The 19,658-nt window shown below is 60.0% G+C and overlaps 2 protein-coding genes across 2 annotated transcripts; one reads left to right on the plus strand and one right to left on the minus strand.

The window, feature by feature from the left end:
* The first annotated feature begins 583 nt into the window (after positions 1–583).
* SMARCD2 (SWI/SNF related, matrix associated, actin dependent regulator of chromatin, subfamily d, member 2) lies at positions 584–15,654 on the plus strand. Its single transcript, XM_056362144.1, has 13 exons — positions 584–820; positions 8,178–8,362; positions 10,546–10,588; positions 11,160–11,282; positions 11,386–11,505; positions 11,665–11,760; positions 12,735–12,836; positions 13,089–13,250; positions 13,530–13,627; positions 13,889–14,024; positions 14,107–14,229; positions 14,310–14,411; positions 14,520–15,654. Exons 1-13 carry the CDS (start codon positions 656–658, stop codon positions 14,571–14,573), a joined length of 1,509 nt encoding a protein of 502 aa, XP_056218119.1. The 5' UTR covers positions 584–655; the 3' UTR covers positions 14,574–15,654.
* Positions 15,655–15,717: 63 nt separating this feature from the next.
* PSMC5 (proteasome 26S subunit, ATPase 5) lies at positions 15,718–19,637 on the minus strand. The gene is made up of 12 exons (XM_056362145.1): positions 19,485–19,637; positions 18,948–19,019; positions 18,427–18,496; positions 18,169–18,266; positions 17,737–17,793; positions 17,393–17,623; positions 17,097–17,223; positions 16,736–16,926; positions 16,536–16,634; positions 16,307–16,417; positions 16,142–16,228; positions 15,718–15,832 (listed from the first exon to the last, which is right to left on the minus strand). The coding sequence occupies exons 1-12, from the start codon at positions 19,521–19,523 to the stop codon at positions 15,779–15,781; spliced, it is 1,236 nt and encodes a 411-aa protein (XP_056218120.1). The 5' UTR covers positions 19,524–19,637; the 3' UTR covers positions 15,718–15,778.
* Positions 19,638–19,658: the final 21 nt, after the last annotated feature.

The following is a 19,658-nucleotide window of genomic DNA, read 5'->3' on the forward strand; positions in this document are numbered from 1 at the left end:
ACACACCCCTTGCACACGGGCAACACGCCCCTTGCACACGCCAGCCCACCCCTTGCACACGCCAGCACGCCCTTTGCACATGTCCAACACATCCCTTGCACATGCTAGCACGCCCCTTGCACATGCCAGCACGCCCCTTGCACACGCCAGCACGCCCCTTGCACACGGCCAACACGCCGCTTGTACACGGCAAACATGCCCCTTGCACACGACCAACACGCCCTTGCACACGACCAACACGTCCCTTGCACACGCCAGCACGCCCCTTGCACACGGCCAACACGCCGCTTGTACACGGCAAACATGCCCCTTGCACACGACCAACACGCCCCTTGCACACGCCAGCACGCCCCTTGCACACGCCAGCACGCCCCTTGCACACGCCAGCACGCCCCTTGCACACCCTCATCCACACGCGTGCACCGGGCGCGGAGAGGCGGGCCCGGGGGGACGGAGCCTCTGCTCAGTGGGCGGGACTTTGTCGCGTGGGGCGGAGCCTGCGCGCAGTGGGCGGGGCTTTGCTCCGGCGGATGGCGGGGGCGGAGCCTGTGCGCAGGGGGCGGGGATTTTCCTGGGGGCGGGGCCACCGGGCGCCGCGCGCTGACTCCGGCGGCCGCCGCTTCCGAGTAAACAGCGCGGGAGGGGCCGCCCCGCCATGGCCGGCCGCGGCGCCTTCCCGCTCAGCCCGCTGCCCCCCGCCGCCGCCCCGCCGCCCCCGGGGCCCGCGGCCGCCATCCTGCGGGGCCCCAGCCCGGCTCCCGCCGCCGCCGCCGCCTCCCCGGGCTACCGCCCCATGGGCCCGGCCGCCGCGCAGTACCAGGTGAGGCGGCCCTGGGGTGGGTGAGGGGTGGGCGCGGGGAGAGCCGAGACCCCTCGGGGCCGGGGCGGAGCAGCCCGCGGATGGGGGGCGCCGGGCCGGCGGTTAGGGCCTTCCCTGCAGCTCAGGGCCCGCGCCGGGCCTCCGGCATCCTCCCGCCGGCCCCCCCCGCCTGCAGGCCCGGGCCGCGTTATTGCCCCGCCAGCCGTAGTCGGGAGACCCCCGCGCTCCATCGGCCCGTGCTTCCCCTTCCGCCCTCTCAGGCCCCCGGTAGGAGCTGCGGTACCATCGCCGGGCGCGTCCCGTCGGCCGCAGCGGTGCCCGGTGGGCGCCCTGCCCCCGGTGGGCGCCCTGCCCCCGGTGGGCGCCCTGCCCCCGGTGGGCGCCCTGCCCCCGGTGGGCGCCCTGCCCCCGGTGGGCGCCCTGCCCCCGGTGGGCGCCCTGCCCCCGGTGGGATCCCTCCGGGCTGAGAAGCCTGTAGCGCTCCCGGGAGAAGCCCCACGTCCCGCTCCGGCTCCGCAGCCGTTTCCCGTAGCACGGACCAGCCTTGAGACCCGTTTATGTGCGTCTCCAGCCAAGGCGGACGGACCCTTCGGTGCCGCTAGTTCTTATCCCCAGGGAGAGGCCGAGGAGACGGTTCGGTGCTGGACGAGGAGAGCAGGCGCTTGCTGGTGTTGGGGGAAAGTAAATCCGCACGGCAAGCAGCCCTCCAAAAGCAAAAGAAATTGCTCATTTTCCATCTCTTGCAAGAACTACGTTCTGCCATACACTCGGTTTTCCGCCTCCCCCTTGCACGCCCAGCTTGTCGGTTTGCTTTGGGGTGCATGGTGATTATTTTGGTTATTCAGTTTCTGGTGTAAATCAGTCTTCCAGGCAGGCTTGAAATGGAGGAGCCCAGTTGTGCAACACGTTCTCATCCGCCGCTAATCGCCTCCTCCAGAGCTGCTGCCTTGTTTGCGTGAATTAAAACTTGAGAAATAAATCAAGCCGAGGGAATTCCAGCTCGCAAGCTTCATTAATACAAGATGAGGAAACAACTTGCCCCTGTAGCCTTAAAAACGCTGAAAACTGAGATGGCACAGCCAAGGCCGGTCTGAGCATGAATCAACGGTAAATTGACTCGGGCCGAGCGGGTGCTCGATCGTTTGTGCTGACCTTCCTTCCATGCGGCAGGTTGCAAAATCCAGCCGGGAAGCTGGAGCCTGACGGGAGCAGCCAGGAACCGTTCACTGCTGTGGATAAACAGGCCAGCATATGCTTGCTTTCCCCACCCCCTCCCCGTTGCTGGCCGGTAGCAGGTGCTGGGCGCACACGGTCAGCATAGGGTGATGTATGCCGAGTGTGTGGCACCACCACGTCTGGCACTGGCAAGCCGGTGCGGGAGCTGGCTGGGTCGGTGGGACCAGTCGATCCCCGGGGCTGGCGGCGAGTGCCGTGCCTCGCGTCTGGCCGTGAGCTGCATCTGGCCAGCAGCTTGGTGGCAGGGCTGCCTGCATGTGGGAGGGGAGAGCGGGCATGATCCGGAGGGGCTGCCCTTTGTTTTGCAATCCCCAGGTTGGGGAAAGCAGCCCCTACCCTCCCAGTGCCATCCCTGTGGTACCCGGAGGACTTCTCTGCTGTTATGCCCTGGCTTAATGAAGAACTTCATTATTTGGGGACTAGGAGACACAGTGGGCCTCATCCACACCAGCGAGTGCTTAGGGGTCTTTAATCACTGGATTATTAAACATATGCTCGTCCTTTTGACATACTTGCATGCCTGCTGGGTGTTTACGGGTAGCTCACACAGGGAATGGAAGCGAGTGACTCCCTTTCAGAGTTCCTTTTGGAACTCATCCGGGACCCTTTTGGGAGCTGATGTTTCCAGAGCAGCCAGGTGCTGGTGCTGAGCCTGGAGCAGGAAGGAGAGGGTTTCCCCCCCCACACCGCCAAGGAGGATCAGCTGAGCTGTCAGGCTACTTGGTGGTGGGTCTACGGGCAGAGCCCCTGTCCTGGTGGCTGGTGCCAAGGCCGACTCCCAGCCCTTAGCATCCAGGTTGTACTGGCTGGTGTAAATGCAGCAAGAAGGAGCCTTTCTGCTTACTCAGGTGCTAGTTTCGGTCTTAGGAGAGTTTTTTTCCCAAGCTGCCGGATTGACACTGTGGCAGGGAGCAGACTTGGCTCTGTGTAGTGGAGATGGGGCTGTACAAAGCAGTGCTCCAGCCTCAAAGTTACCCCATGCTGATGCTTCGCTGGTGCAGAGAGATGGTAAAAAGCAGCGCTTGTTAGGTGCCCTGTTAAAAGGGTTTCATGGGTGCTTGCTGGCGAGAAGGAGCCTGGTTTCTGTGGGACAGGAGGGCTGCTACAGACCGAGCAACTCCTAAACTGACCCTGCAGGCGACTGGAGCTCGGTGATGCCGTCCCTGGCAGGCGGCGGTGTGAAGGAGAGCGGAGTCACGCTTTGTGGAGGAACCTGTGCAGGCAGCTGGGATGGAGGAGCTGGAGAAACGCGGTTTGCTGGTATGGAGCCAGCTGAAAGATGGGGTGGCCTGGACATGTTGGAGAGGGTGTAGTGTGGCACGGGAGAGATTCATCCGATCTTCTTGGGAGCAGAGGAAAACAGGGTTTCTGCTCGTTGGGTGATTGGGAATGGCTTGAAAAATGGGCCTGGGGACAACAGCCAGGGCTGGAGCTGTACCAGAAAGCTGCATGGAAAGCTGTGATGCTGCTCAGGCTGGGTGACCCCACCCTTCCCAAGGGAGAGGGTTTCCAAGGCAGGTTTCATCACAGACTGAGCCTTGAGTTAATTCGAATGATGATACAAAGCAGATGAGCGCTGTCCTCTTGGAACAAGAGGGAGGAAGGCAACAATGGAGACCACGGCCCCCCCTTTGTTTCTCCTGAGGAAATGTGATGGTGAAATTCTAGGTGGACAGCATCACCAGAACTGGCTGTTGAAGGCCCTCGCTCCATCTTCCTCCACAGGACCTTCTCGGGAGCTCTCAGAGCTGTTCCGTGGGCAGTTTAGCACTGCAGCAGCACCAAAGGCAGTGCTTTATGCCAGGTACCTCTTCTGCTCTTCCCATGTGTGCCTCCACGCTCTGTTAGCAGCTGCCGGGGTTTCTCTTTCAAGTGGGAACCCAGCACGTTTGTTCCTCGTTCCTGCTTGCGTTAATGCCCATGCTATGATTTGAATCCCTGTGACCTTTTCTTTCTCTGACCTGTAACATCTGCAGCTTCAGATGTGAGGCCGCAAACGGGCAGGTTTGTCTGGAGCCAGACATCTCCACTGGTGCTTGAAACGTTGCCAGCACGTGTCCTAAATTTGCTCGGCGTCTTTGTCTGTTGCTTTGCCCTTCTCCCTTTGATTTACTACTTCCTTGTCTCCAGTTTTTAGCTGAGAAGTGATCTGTCTCCTGGAGCTCCTCCTGTATCAAAATATGGCAGGTCTTCCAAGCGTGGCGAGCTGTGTTGGGGCAGTTCGGGGGCTTGCTGGGAGCAAGGTGCTGGGTGAGGGCTTGCAGCATGCAATGGCGTCTTGGGAACAACGCTACCTCCTGGATGAAGACGTCCACCAGCACAAACCCAGGCTCTATCTGGCACCCTCCCAAGATGGATTTGCTCACAGGAACGAACAAAGAGGGGGAAAGCATCCTTTTGGGGTGTGCTGGAGGGGGGCTCTATTGGTCCTGATCCGTGCGAAGCTCTGGGTTGAGCAGAGGCTTTAGGCAGCTGAGCTCGCTTTGGGACCAGCCTGGTGTGGAGTTCAAATCCTGTTTGAACAGGGTTTGCTTCTGCATCTGTCCTAATGGGAAGTGCTGCTGTCCGGGCATGCGGGGAGGAACTTGCAGGAAGAGTTTTTGTTGCCTGGCGTCTGTCCAGGGCTCTGCTCCCAAAGCCCTGGGCGAGGATGCATGTGGGCTCTCGCTCCCTGACTGTTAGTGTGTACAAAGTTGGATCACGCCTTTCTGAACGGAGCAAAATGGGATGTGCCTTGGGACGAGCCGTTCCCCCTTGTTGGGGAGATGCAGAGACGAACTGCGGCCTTGGAAGGAAGATGAAGAGATGCTCTCGAGCTGTTTTCTGCATTGCTGCTTTCCTTCAAGCTCGCTCTCCAGCCCAACTTCGTGCAGGTCCATCCGGCAATTTATCGCTCCCCTTGTTTCTCCTTTCTGCTGCCAGCCTCTGGTTTCTGAGCGGCCCTTCCTCAAGAAGGGGCCTTTGGCAGGCGGGGAGGCTCCTGTCGATGCCAACGAAGGTCCAAAGGGAAGCCTTCCAGCCTGCCATCGGATTCAGCTGAAGCTGGCTCTCAGCAGAGCTCCCCCAACGCCAGTGGCCTGTGCATTGACCTGGGATGAACCGCTAAACCGCAGCCAGCCCCGATTCGTTCCTTCGGCTTTGGCAGGGAACAGAAACAAGCTGTGTTCTGTCCCGTTTCCAAATGGCTCTGCTCGCTTTCCGCAGGGAAGGCTGGATGAGGTCCAGCTTTTTCCTCGGAGCTGAGCTTGCAAGGTTTGCCCTTTGTCCGCCCCACTGGCAGGGGCGGTGGGGCAGGGAGGGGAGCGTGAGGCAGTACCCGGAGGGGATGGGGTGGCAGCGCTGCTCTGGGCAAAGAGGAGAGGACAGAGGGACAAGGGGTGTTAGGCAGGAATGAGCAAAGGGAGGCCTCCTTGGTTTGAGCTGGGCTAATAACATTTCCTGAATTTAAGTCCTCTTGCATCCTGCTAATTTCCAGGGCTTCCGAACGGGGATGGAGGCAGGCTTCACCCCACTGGGGCTGTAACGCTGCTTTGTGGCTTGGCTGAAGCTCGGGGGCTGCACTGTGCTTGCGTGAGCTGTTGTAGGAGCCTGCAGCCCTCGGACAGGAGGCGAAGGGGCCGAGGCTCCCCCCGACAGGGATGCAGTCACTGGTTGAACACAAGGCAGAGTCTGGCCTTGCTTTGCCAAGAAGCTTCTCTTAGCAATTTGCAGTCCTGCAGGGTAAACTGAGAGGAAAAAAAATCCTTGTGGAGGATTCTGCCTTCCCATGTTTTTACTTGTGCAGGTCTCTAGTGTGCTGGAACTCTCTCCCCTGGCAGCTTAGCTGTGGCTGATGGCTCTCAGATGTTTGTGGAGGTGACATTAAAGTCTTAAGTATGACAGATTCCTTCATCCTTGCACTGAACCTCTCCCTGCCAACAGAATGGTCTCCTCTTCTTGCAACCAAGCAGCCTCTCGCCCTCTGAAAAGCAGATGGACACGTGGGAGACCTTGCACAAGGTGTTATCATCAATGTGGAACTGTCAAAGACTCTCAGCTAACTTCAGCCAGCCTCCAAATCTCTCATTTCAGGGATAAATCAGAAATGTGAGCCACGGATTTGCAGAGAGGGAAGCAGGAGAGGTCTTGGGGCATGGCAGTGGTGAGAGCTCCTCCTGTAGCCACTGTGTACTGGCAAATAGCATTTACTCAGTATCTGTGTTTTTTAATTTCGCAAAGGGTGTGGATCTTGGTGCTGCCTCTCCTAGCCTGCCATGAAGGATTTCTTGATAAACCCCAAGAAACCAGGTTCTTTCCTTGTGATTTTTGGCAGAAGAGGAGGTGCTGCTGGCTGCGGCTGGCTCTTGGCAACGCCAGTGCAGTCCTGCTTGTCACAAGGAGTTGCGCAAATGTGGCTGCTTAAAAGGAGAGAAACATCTGGGGGCTGTTAGGAGGAAGAAGCAGGCCCCTGCTTTGTAGCAGGGGCAGGTTAGCAAGCCCGGGCTCTGGAGGGGCTGCTTCAAAGGAAGGCTGAGCAAAGGTGGAGACACTATTTGGTCATGTAATGGGCTCAGCCCGCACCTCGCGTGTGTGTTTTTGGAATTTGCTTTGCCAAGAGGCTTCTCTTAGCAATTTGCAAACCTTGAGGGTAAACTGCAGGGAAAAGCAGTGTGCGGCGCTGCTCCTGTGGCCTGCTGCTCCTTGGCTTTCCAGCTGCAATACGCTCCTTGACGCAACGCTTGTATGTTTTTGGGATCTCCTGCTTGCAGAGACACCTGTGGCATTGGGCTCCGGCATGGGAGCAACACGAGCAGCTCAAACTCTTGGTTTTGTGTTTCTCAGCTTTTTGGGGAGGTGATGGGTGCGTTTTGGCCGCAGCTGCCATCAGACCAACTACCCTGTTGTGGCTCTGAGCCTGCCCCTAAAAGCTGCGGAGGACAGGCAAGTTGCGGCGGTGGTCTTGTGCTCCCAGCCCTCCTGCGCCCAGGGTTTGTGCTGAAATTAATGTAGATAAGGTCATCAGTTCATCATCCAAAGAACGTTTTATCAGTATGGTGATAGGCGCTTTAAATGTATATAAATAAATAGTGGGGTATGGAGGTGGCTTCATTAGTTCCCTTCCATGGCACGGCCATGTGCCCCAGCAGGGCGGTGGGAGGGGAGCGGTGGGGGATGTCCTGGCACGTTGGGGAGCCTGCGGCAGGGGAGAAATGTTGTTCTGCCGGCTTGGTGGCTCTCCCAGCCTTGCATCTTGGCAGCGGGGAGCTTCGGGATCAAAGGATCCTGGGAGGCTGTTGCTGGGGCCGCTGGTGAAGCCAGCTGGAGCACGTAGGGCTGGGCAGCGTGTTGTGGGGTGCTGTGACCGATTGTCAAGGGCCCTGGAGGGGTGGCAGACCTAGCGGCGCCTGCGAGCCACCAGTGTGGGTGCTGGCTTGCCAAACTGCTCAGCTCTAAGGCATGCAGAGGGGCTGTGGGTGCTGTGCTGGGTCGGGACCCCTTGCAGGAGGGGTTGGGTGTTGCATCGTGGCTTCTAAATGCCCTTTCTGGGTCCCTGGAGGCGGAAGGAGGGGAGCTGGCGTGCTGGCAGGGGGTGAGCTCTTGCCTCCGTCCCGTGCACCCAGGAGCCCAGCTGCCAGCCTCATGACCGGTGCCGTTAGGAAGTGGGATTGCTCCGCTCCCCTGCTCTGTGTCTGCTGGCACTGCTGCTTTCTGGAGAGGAACCCACACCCCAGCCCCTGATGTCCCCATGGTGAAGGCTTTGCAGGGAATGACCCTCGTGACGGGGCCTCGTGATGCTCCAGGTCTGATGCTTCCTGCTGCACGGTGGTGGCTCAGGGCCACGCATGGCTTCGGCTCCGTGCCGGCTGGCAGGTTGGCCTTCCCCTGCCGTCAGTGGCTTCTGCTAATCCCGGTTCTGCTTTCCCGTTGCTCTTCCTGCAGCGATGAAGGCTGCAGCTCATGATGTCCTTCCTTCCTCCCTGCCCTGTCCCTTGCCCACGCCTCAGAGCAGGGTTCAGCCTCAGAAATCTCTCCCGGGGAAGAAGCAAGAGGGCAAATGGCATCCGCTGGCCCCAGCGAAGGTCAGGGCCCCTTGCAGGGTGGTGTTTAATGCACAGTCTTCCTCTCCTCTCTTCCCTATTAGCGCCCCGGGATGCCGCCCGGCAGTCGGATGCCCATGGCAGGGCTGCAGGTGGGACCACCAGGAGCCCCCCCCTATGGAGCAGCCTCCCCGATGAGACCTGGCCTGCCGCAGTCGATGATGGACCCCTTCAGGAAGCGCCTGCTGACCCCCCAGGCACAGCCACCGCTGGCCACCCAGAGGAGAGGGTAAGGGGCCGGGACAGAGACCCCAGCAGGCTGGAGGCGGGTGGTTTGACCCCCGGCATCCCAGTTGCACTTTGCTGCAGAAACCCGCAGCTCCCTGCCCTGCTGCAGAGGGGGGAGCTGCCTGCAGCGGGGCACAGCCGGCACGGCTCACATGCAGACTGCCTCTGGCTGGCACCGCTTGCGGTGGGAAACCTGCCAGGGCTCAGGGTCGGGATGTTTTGTGATAGTGGGGTGGGGATGGGGGCAGAGAACACCCAGCTTGCAGCTTCCTCGCACTCTGATCTCTGTGCCAGTAACCAACAAGCCTCGCTGCATGTGTTTGTGCTTTGCCAGAGGCCCCAGCACTGGCTCCTCAGGTTCTTTCCCCTCCTCATGGGGGTTTGTGCTGGCTCTGGCCAGCGTGGAAACAGGAGACAGGGGTGGCAGGTTGTAGAGACGCTCCCCGGAGCTGTGGTCTCAGTAGGACTGTTTGCTGGGGCTGGTCTCATCGAGCTGTGGGGCTCTGCCAGCAGCTCCTCACTTGTTTATGACACTGCTAATCCCTTTGCTCCATTTCTGTTTTTCCTGAGGGCTTCTTGATTACTGGAGGCTGTTTCTCAGGGCAGGATCCCCTGGTCCTAATGGATACTCGGGTCCTGTTCCCTGTCCTGGCTGTACAACAGGGCTGAAGGGCGACAGCTCACTTAGGTCCGTGATCCCTCCGCAGGGCACCACAACCCCGACACAGCATCTGTGCATCCCTTTGGCGCTCTGGAGCAAGCTGGGGATTAAGGGCGAGGGGCAGCTCGCCACCAAGCAAGGACGTCAGCAGCCAGATAAGGCTGCGGCTCTGTTCCGGGCGGCTGGCTGTGTGGGATCAGCCATGCTCGGCTGGCTGAGCATCCTTGCTCCCAGCTGGCTGTGGATCAAGGGATTGGGAACAGCCAGCTGCTAATGGGGTGGCCAAACCCTGCTGGGCAGGAGGCATTTAACGTGGCAAGAAGAGCTCAGAGAAGCGCTCTGACCCTCCACTGAGCTAGGGCTGACCTCCTGACGTCCTCCCGTGTGAGCAGCCGTGGGGCAGCCAGCACACCTTGGGCACCTCGTGATGGCAGCAGGAACGCCCGTGTTTGCTGCCCTGCTGCTTCACCGGCTGCCAAAGAAAAGGGACTTCCCTTTGCCTGCTGGACTCTGCCCCATCTCTTAACTCACATGTGCAGCAGAATGGGAGAGTGTTTCCCTGCGTATCCAGGCACTGAGCATGAACTTAGTGGGTTATTGGGCTGGGCTCAGGCTGATGGGGCGGCTGCGGTGTGTGGGATGGGAGGAGGGCCCAGGGCCCTGTGGTCTGACAGTGTTACAAGCTTAGAGCTAAAACTGCTCTGAGCAAGGCTGCAGCCGTTCTAGTTCACCCTCAGTTCTAGAGGCCACTCTGCTTCCTCTCCCCGCAATGATTTTGGCCCCACTGTAGCAAGGCTGATTTGTTTTAAGCGAGTTCCTGGAACTGGGCTTTGGTTTGTAGCACTGGGAGAATGTGACAGCCATTTCCAGAGAGGAAACTCAAGAACGCTGTCCTGCAGACGGGAGCACACCTGCTGCCGCAGCTTTGCAGAAGCTTCTTCCTTCTCCTTGCTCCTGCCCTGCAGCACCTTCAGGAAGTGGCAGCAGTGAAGCAAACTGAACCCAGGGACCGGATTTCCTTCCCTGGTCATAGGCTCTAGAAGTCCAGCACCTTCCCCCTGGAGTCCTCTTGGCTTGCCCACAGGGATGTATTCTCTTACTCCTTTGCTTTCCACCACTGACCCAAGGTCCTGTGGTCTAGGTGCTCCTACAGCCTTTCTTTGCTCCCCTCCTCCAAGTCCAAAGTCCCTGTCACAGGGAGCAGCCCCAAAGGGGACCTACTCCCCCGGACCTGTTCGGTGCAGCAGGAGCCTCGATACCTGCCTCAGACCGAGCCATCCACATGGCACACAGCTGGCGCTGCCGCTGTGCCTCCTCTCTCTGGAACCTGGCCCTGGTTGTGACCTGGAGGGGCCAAAGAGCTGCCAGGCTCCTGCTGTACCAGCAGGACTCGGCAGTATTCCCTGAGACCCGCAGCTGCCCAAGCACACAGCAGCCTCCCACTGGGCTGGCAGCAGGATGTCCTGCGAGAGTTGCAGGGTTATTTATTTTTTTTGTTTTACCTGTCTCGGTGCTTTTTGCAGGGTGAAAAGGAGGAAGATGGCTGACAAGGTCCTGCCACAGAGGGTGAGTGCCACCTCGGTGCGTGGGGAAGGAGCTGAGCTGCTGGAGGGAGGTGGTGCAGCTGGGGTGGTGAGGTCCCCACAAGGACAACAATCTCGCTGAGCCACCTCCTGCCCTCTGGGCATTTCTGCTCAGTCGCAGACCAACCTGGAAGATTTCTGTCTCTTCCTCCGAGGTGTCAGGAGAGTTTGGAGTGTGTATAAGTTGGACAAGCAAGGATTTTGAGCAAGCAAGGAGCATCAGTGGCTTAGGCTGGAGACCCCAGAAGCACCCTAAGCCTCTCCTGGGGGGGGTCCCTCTTAACAATCCAGGGTTACATTATCTGTCTGTGACACCAGGCAGACTACTGGGCACAGTGACAGGCTCCACACTGAGGTCTGCAGCAGAGCGACTTGGGGAGGAGAGGTTTGCAGGGTGGTAGTTTAAATTTAAATCATTTCAAATGAGAAACTGGTGCTGTTGTGCTGGGCTTGTCATTTGGCGACTCCTTGGCATCTCAATCTAGCGCTGGTGGTGGCGTGGGGGATACAGCCCCAGCCCAGCCCGTAAGGCACTGGTATTTTCTGTTTGACAGATCCGGGAACTGGTCCCAGAATCCCAGGCCTACATGGACCTCCTCGCCTTTGAGCGCAAGCTGGACCAAACCATCGCTCGGAAGAGAATGGAGATTCAGGAGGCCATTAAGAAACCACTGACGGTGCGTGGCAGCCCTGGCTGGCTGGGGGGTGGGCTGTGAGGGGCATGCTGGCATTCAGCCTCTTGCCTCTAAGCATTCCCCGCCCTGTTTTTTTATTCCACAGCAAAAGCGGAAGCTGAGAATTTACATCTCCAACACTTTCACCCCAGCCAAAGAAGAAGGGGAGGGTGGTGAGCGTGTGGCCTCCTGGGAGCTGCGCGTGGAGGGCAAACTGCTGGAGGATGTAAGGATACAGGCAGGGATGAACCGGCTGTGGTGCGCTGTGCTGGGAGCTTGGCTGGGCTGGATAAGGCCCCTCTGCAAACTGGGTGTTGGCGGTGGTGTTTGGGCTGGGGCCCTCCGTGGCCATGTCAGGTGAAGTCTCTGCCATGCTCTTTTGCAGCCGAGCAAGCAGAAGAGGAAGTTCTCCTCCTTTTTCAAGAGCCTCGTCATTGAGCTGGACAAAGAGCTGTACGGGCCAGACAACCATCTGGTGGAGGTGAGGCAGGAGGTTCCTGGCTGTTCCGGGGGCACCTGGGCAGGGTGGGCAGAGGTGCTACCCCAGCAGGCAGTGGGGAGGTGGTGCTGCCGCTTATCCTGTGGGTGCTCAGCTCCGGACTGAGCAAGGTGCTTCTGGGTGCAGGGGAGCAGTGCCTGGCCCTCCTTGGGGGACCATGCTGCCTGCCGTGCTTTCCAGGCTTACCCTGGTGTGACGGCTCCCGGCAGCAATTAACTTCACCCCCTCGTGCCTGCAAGTACGCAGCCAGAGCTGAGGTGCGGGGCTGCAGCGAGGACGTGGCTCTGAGGGGCAGCCCAGGCAGCCCTGGCTCCCGCAGATTTGCAAAAGCACCGCAGCGTTGGGCCTCGATGCTGCAGAAAGGCTCATCTGTGCCCCCAGCACCAGCTGGGATGAAGGGTCTGTCCTGCTGCCTAGCTGGAAGGTCCTCAGGGACATTAAGCACTGCCTGTGAGTGGGATCGGGGTGGTTTTTGGGTCTTCCTGTCGGGAGCGGGCTTTTCCTGCCCAGGAAACGCTTGTTTCTGAGGCGGTGCCTGCTGTGGCAGGGATGAATCCCCTTCCCCTACACAGGGTGGTTTGTGAACAGCTCTGGTGTGTATCCCCTGCGGTGGCCAGGGCAGGATTGATCCCACATTGACTCCCGGAGCTGCCTGAGCCCTTGGCATCAAGAGCTGAGGGCTGTAACTCTCCCAGCCCATCCAAACTCCCATCTGCCTCCGGGCTGGAGCACGCCAAGCTGTAGCTGTTGGACTGGGTGGGCTCTCGGCTGAAGCCCACGGGGGTCAGACTCCCAGGAACTGTGGGGGTGGGATCCAGCCTGGCTGCCTCGGCTAGACCCCTGCACAGAGCCCGAGCACGGCTCCGCTCCGCTCCTGGCTGCGGACACAAGTGTCTGCTAGTGGGTGGCTTGTCATGGTCTTGGAGTTGACCAGCGTCCCCTTGGTCTCTTTGTAGTGGCACCGGCTGCCCACAACCCAGGAGACCGATGGCTTCCAAGTGAAGCGTCCCGGCGACGTCAATGTGAAATGCACTCTGCTGCTCATGCTGGATCACCAGGTAAGGGTCCTGGGGCTGTGCGGGTGCTGGCCTTCTGCTGCTGCCCTTCCAGCGTGGCTCACGCACGGGGCAGGCCAAGGAGGGGCAAATCGGCCTGGGCTGGGCCTTGTATGGGGCTGTGGGACTAGAAGGGAGGACAGAGAGCTCCAGGCACAGACCCTGCAGCAACCCAAGCCATGTGGGGCACCACGCTTGGAGGAAGGGCCCTTCCAAGTGCCAACCAGATCCTCTTCGTCCTGTGTGTCCCTGCAGCCACCACAGTACAAACTGGACCCTCGCCTGGCCCGCCTGCTCGGGGTGCACACCCAGACCCGCGCCAGCATCATGCAGGCGCTCTGGCTCTACATCAAGCACAACAAGCTGCAGGACAGTCACGAGAAGGAGTACATCAACTGCAACCGCTACTTCCGCCAGGTCAGCTCTTGCCCCTTGGCACCAGCACACTTTGCTGGGAGGAGAGCACCCTTCCCTCGCCCAGTAAGGCCAGAAAAAGAATATTTGGGGGCTTGCCATGGACACCCCAGGTTGCCTAGTCTCGATTTGTGCCCCTTCCCCAGGCTCTAGCTTGCATCCATCACCTTGCCATCCATCAACCAGGCTGGGTGATTCCCCCCGGCTCCTGCCTGGCCCTTTCTGTGGCAGGTGGAAGGAGGCTCTGCCATGGACAGCAAATGTTCTGCTTTACCCCTCCAGATCTTTAACTGTGTCCGCATGCGCTTCTCTGAGATCCCCATGAAGCTGGCGGGGCTCCTGCAGCACCCAGACCCCATCATCATCAACCACACCATCAGGTAGGGGTGGAGAGCGCACTGGTGTGCCCTGCAGGGTGGAGGGGCAGGGCAGTACCTGCGGGGGCTAGCGGGGGTCTCCAGCCCAAAGCAGCAGTGAGCACAAGTCACTTGAGAGGGGAAGAATCTGCCAAACAAATTTAGGGGCTTCCTGGGGCAGTTGTGGGGTGCCTGTCTTGCTGTTGGGGGCATCGATCCACCCCTGCAGCAGGGTGGAGGCTGAGGAGGTGCCCCCCTGCCCCTTAACACCCTGTTTCCTCCCAGCGTGGACCCCAATGACCAGAAGAAGACTGCCTGCTATGACATCGATGTGGAGGTGGATGATCCCTTGAAAGCTCAGATGAGCAACTTCCTGGCTTCCACCACCAACCAGCAGGAGATCGCCTCCCTGGATGCCAAGGTGCAGGGACCACCACGAGGGGGGCAGCCAGACCCTGTTCTGGGTTTGGGACAGGGCATGTGACACCCCTTGTCATCTCTAGATTCATGAGACCATCGAATCCATCAACCAGCTGAAGACACAGCGCGATTTCATGCTGAGCTTCAGCAACAACCCGCAGGATTTCATCCAGGAATGGATCAAATCTCAGAGGAGGGACCTGAAGGTAAAAAGCCTGGGGCTGGGCAGAGTGAGGGGCTGAGGGGGGAGGGTCCTGCCCTGGCACTCACCCTGTGTTTCGCTCAGATCATAACGGATGTGATCGGGAACCCCGAGGAGGAGCGGCGAGCCGAGTTCTACCAGCAGCCCTGGGCGCAGGAGGCTGTGGGCAGACACATCTTCGCCAAGGTGGGCTCCGTGCCACGCCGATGGGGTGCTGCAGTGGGTCGAGTCAGCAGTGGGGGGGGGTCCCTGGGACAGCCCCTCCCTGCCTGACTGCCCTTGTGTGTCCTCTAGGTCCAGCAGCGTCGGCAGGAACTGGAACAAGTGCTCGGGATCCGCCTCACCTAAGGGGCTGGCGGGGGCTCGGGAGCTCCTTCTCCTCTCCCTGCTGCCTGAGCCTGACGGTACTTCTTACTGGAATCAAACACAGCACTTGCACAAGCCCTACGTGCCTGGAGGGACTCGGAGCCACTCGCACCCCTGGGCTCCCTTCGGCCGGGAAGCTCTGGCCACAGGCAGAGCACAGTGGAGGGGTCCCCCGGTCCCCCCCCACCCCTCAACTCCTGCTGCAGCCCTTCTGCTGCATTAACACATCCTGCTTTTGCATCGTGCTGTTCGCCTCCTTCCCCTTAGCACTAAATGCAGCCCTCCTGCCGGTGCTGCCTGCCCTGCCAGCCCTCCCTGAGCCCAGCCGCTGTGAAGGCAGGCCCGGCCCTGCCCCTCTTCAACCAAAGTTTTGTCATTCCAAATGCCAGCCCCTCCCCCCTCCCCGCTGGTGCCCGACGTTTTGCACTATTTTTGTGAACAGGTTTTATAAAAAAAAAAAAAAAAGCGTTTTGTACAGTGGGTTTGTATTTGATTAATATATTGAGTTCCTTTTACTGCACTCATTGCCTCAATCTATGCAGTGGTTCGTGGTGATCTCAGAGGGCTGGCTCGGGCCAAGCTGTTCTTTTTATACATAACCAAGTTTTTTAGCATTAAGTTTTTGACAATCAGTTGATTACTTCACCCTCCCCCTGCTGTTTTACATAATTAGCAATGTCTTGTGAGCGAGAAGAGGTCTTGGGGGGGCGGGGGGGGGCAGAGGGGGTAGCTCTGGCCCCAGGAGCCTGGGGGCAGCAGGTCATCAGGGCTCTGAGCGTGCAGCACAGAGAGAACTGGATATACTGGGGAGGGAGGGGATCACAGGGCTGAGGGGACGGTGCCACCACCCACCGGACCCACTGAAGTGCCTTAACCCCACTGGCCTCTGCCCACAGGCTCCACGTGGCCTGAGCAGCTCTGCCTCCTCAGGGAGGTCGAAGGCAGAGGGGATGGGGGCGTTTACATATTCCCAGGGTGTATGGCTCAGGGGTGCCTGCTCTGCCTCTTGTGTAACCATTTTTTGTCTATTTTGGATATTTTCTAATAAAACCAATTAGCAGCAGCTCTGTGTGTGTGCTGGAGTCCTGCAGCCCCCCCTACCCTGCCCCAAATCAGTGCAACGGCATGGCCATAGCAGCACTTTTATTAGAGACAACGCAGCCCACGCAGCAGCTGCAGCCTCACCGTTACTTCCACAGCTTCTTGATAGACATGTTCTTCTCGCTGTCCTTCTGCATCACCTGGGGGGGAGGAAGAGGAGACTGTTTCCAGCATGCAGGCCCCCCATTTGGGTGCCAAAAACCCTCAAAACCACCCCCAAGACCAGGGGAAGGGAAGCTCTAGCCAGGACAGGTCTTCATCACCTCCCCAGCCTCTCCCATGTCACTCAGGTGGGGCCAACCCCCTTAACGGTGTCCCCAGAGCTGATGCCCTCCAAGCTTTGCAGCTCCTGGCAGATGCTGCCCAGGACAGTTTGTGCCCCAACACAGAGCTGTCGGTGGAAGAACCCACTGGCAACCCCCCCCCTTTGCCTCCCCCACAGCACTTACCTTCGCAACAGCCATTTCAAAGTCTTCTTGTGTGACATGCACCCGCCTCTCCCTCAGCGCATACATGCCAGCTTCTGTGCACACCCCCTGTGAGGGACAGGGACATTAGCACCCGCTGCTCCCCCCTCTGCCAGCCCTGGTACCACCATGGTGGCCCCTGCTCACCTTTACTTCTGCGCCCGACGCCCCTGGCATCAGCTCTGCAATTTTCCGTAGATTGATGCCTCGCGTCAGGTTCATTTTCCGGGAGTGGATCTTGAGGATGTCCAGGCGGGCCTGGAGGAGAGCAACAGCAAAGTGAGGGTTGGAGCTGCAGGAATCATGCCCAGACAGGGCTGGGGACAACACAGTCCCCAAAGTAAGAGCTGGGGCCACTGTGGGACACCCCACCTACCTCCTCATTGGGAGGGGGGAACTCGATCTTCCTGTCAATGCGGCCAGGGCGCAGCAGAGCCGAGTCCAGGATGTCGATGCGGTTTGTGGCCATGATCACCTGCACAGGAACAACAGCTCTCATTGCTCTGGGCACCCCACTGCCACCACAGAGTCATCAGGCCACTGCCCTCTCCCCAGGCAGGGATGCCACCCTCCTACCTTGATATTCTTGGTGGCCTCAAAGCCATCAAGCTGGTTGAGGAGCTCCAGCATTGTGCGCTGCACCTCGCTGTCCCCGCCAGAGCCCCCCTCCAGGCGGGAGGAGCCGATAGAGTCGATCTCGTCCATGAAGATGATGGAGGGCGCATGTTCCCGGGCCATCACAAACAGCTCCCGCACCATGCGGGCACCTGCCAAGGGAGCAGAGAGGGCTGAGCCCTGGCACCGCACACAGCTCAGCGCTCCGCACTCCCAGCTGCCCTGGACACCACGCAAGAGGCCAGTCCCGAGGCCACGCAGCACCGCGAACCCTCGCTGGGGCTCCGGCACAAGCAGCCACCTCCCCCCGGCTCCCTTTTACCTTCACCAATGAACTTCTGCACCAGCTCGGAGCCCGAGACGCGGATGAATGTGCAGTCCGTGTGGTGGGCCACAGCCCTGGCCAGCAAGGTCTTGCCTGTGCCAGGGGGTCCGTAGAGCAGCACGCCCTGCAACAGCCACGTGGACACCTCAGCACCCCTGTCCCTGCCTGCACAAGCAGTCACAGCCCAACAGAAAACATGGGGACGCTCCCAGGGGTGACACAGGCAGCATCGCAGTGGTACCACGGAACCCCAAACTGCACACCCACTGCAGACACACAGCAGCAGCACTTGCCTTTGGCTGGGCGATCCCCAGCGCCTCAAAGAGCTCAGGGTGCTTGACTGGCAGCTCGATCACTTCCTTGATCTCCTTTATCTGCTTGTCCAAACCCCCAATCATCTCATAAGTGGAATCTGGAACCTTCTCCACCATCATGAGGGACACAAGAGGGTCCACTTTGTTGGGCAGGATCTTGTGCAGCGTGTAGCTGTCATTGCGCAGGGCCACGCGGCAGTTTGGGGTCACCTGTGGCGAGAGCAGAAGGAGCTCAGCAGCCCTGCAGCAGCGAAGGGGGCAGGCAGCTCCAGGCTGCCCCCAGGGAGCAGCCACCTCTCCTCCCACAGCCCCAAGACACTCACATCGTTGATGTCGATGTTCTTGTCCACATCCACCACAAACTTCCCCTCCGGGTGCACCTGAAAAGGTGGCAGTTGCCACCACGACAGTTATTTGTCTGAGAAGTCCCATTGCATGCCCAATATCCACACCAGCTGCTCGGAGCAGAAGGAGCCAGAGCGCTCAGCCACCGCCAAACACGCTGCGGCCCCTCCTGTCCATCAGAAGTCCTAAAGCTGTTGCCTCCCACCAGCCTCAGGCCCAGGAGAGCTGCCCCAATATGTTCCTCTGGAGAAAGAGCTCTCACTTCACATCTTCTAGTTGTTACGTCCCTCCAGGGCTCACGCTCACATTCACTCCCAGCCCATGGGGTCAAACAGGTCTGTCGGATCCCACCATGCTCACCCCTGCTCTGCCCCAGCCCCAGTTGCCCACAGGACAGCTCAGCCTTGTACCTTGACAAGGACTTTCTTCTTGTCCATGGCTCTCACCACTTCTCCCACGTAGGAGCCCTGCTCCTGCAGCAGCTGCAGCTCCTCCCGCAGCAGGCGCACTGCAGACAGGAAGATGTCAGCACCAGCCACAGGCACCCCCCTGACCCCCTGCCCACAACAAAAAGGCAGCACATGCCACAGTGGCTGGCAACTGGATCAGGAGCCACCAGACCAGCCCCAGAGCCCCAGGTGAGAAAGATGAGAGCAGCTGAGCTGTACCCTTAGCATTCAACTCATTTCTCTGTGCTTGTAGGCGCCGCAGATTCTGGCTCTTCTCGTTCACGATGAGCTGTTGAAAGAAAAGCTTTGCTGAGTCCTCAGCATCCCATATAGCACCCACAGTAACGCAGAATGGGATCCAGCACAATGGCCTTTGTCTTGGGACAGGGACTTGGAAGGGGGCCAGCCCCTTCCAGCAGGACACAGCCAGCCAAAGCCCACTGGCAAGGGCTGGGCAACACCTCAAGCACACGCAGCAGCGCTGGCAGCTCATAGGACCAAGCCTCATCTCATACATCCCCACCACCCAAAAGCTAGGTCCCACTTGTTGAATCCATTCTGGAGCAGCGCCTCCTCCTTGAGCCTCAGAACAGGGCGCCCAGAGCACAGAGAAGGCTGCAGGTGCTCTGGAGGCAAGCACAAGTATAGGGACATGGCCACACAATCCCGGCCGCAACCACAGCAATGCTGTTCTGGGGCAGGCCAGCTGGCCGTCTCCTGGACAGCCAGCACCAGCTCACCTGCAGCTCTTCAATCTTGGACAGGTAGTACTGCCGGAGCCCTGTGCCACCCTTCCCATCATCCATCTCCATCTGTGAGAAAGCAGAGCTCAGCAGCACCAGCCTTAGCCCCAAGAGCCGCCCATTCCACCCGGGCCGATGAAAACAACCCCTACCCCCAGCCAGCCTCCGTACAGCCCCTCTGCTCCCCATCTCCCCCCTCCAACCTACCCGGGTCGGGTCCTGGGTCCCTAATTTCCTTCCCACCCACCTGGGCCGGTGCCCAAGAGCAGCCCCCGTTTCCCCGCGAGTCTCATCACCCCCCATCCACACACCCTGTGTCCCCCCACCCCTCCCGCAGCCCCGCACCGCACCCCCCAAAGCCCGCCCCAGGCCCCGCTCGGCCCCCGCCCTCTCAGGAAGCCTGAGGCGAGACCCGCCGAGTCACGGTGCCACCAGGCCTCGGCCGGCCCCGGGCCCAGCAGCGCCCCGCGGCAGCACGGCGCGCCCCGAGCACCCCGCGACCAGCGGCCGCACCCCGCTCCAGCCCGACCGCACCTGCTCGGGCCCGTCCACCGCCATCTTCTCCGCCGGCATCGGGACCCCGGCGGCGCTCCTGCCGGCACTAAAGATGGCCACCGCCCTCCTTCCGCCCCCTGCGCGCCGGGCTGATGACGTCACTTCCTCTCCGCGCCGCCACACGGGCGCCGCATGGCCTCGTTAGCGCGCATG

The sequence above is a fragment of the Falco biarmicus genome, chromosome 17 (genome assembly GCF_023638135.1).
Source record: "Falco biarmicus isolate bFalBia1 chromosome 17, bFalBia1.pri, whole genome shotgun sequence".
NCBI lineage: Eukaryota > Metazoa > Chordata > Aves > Falconiformes > Falconidae > Falco > Falco biarmicus.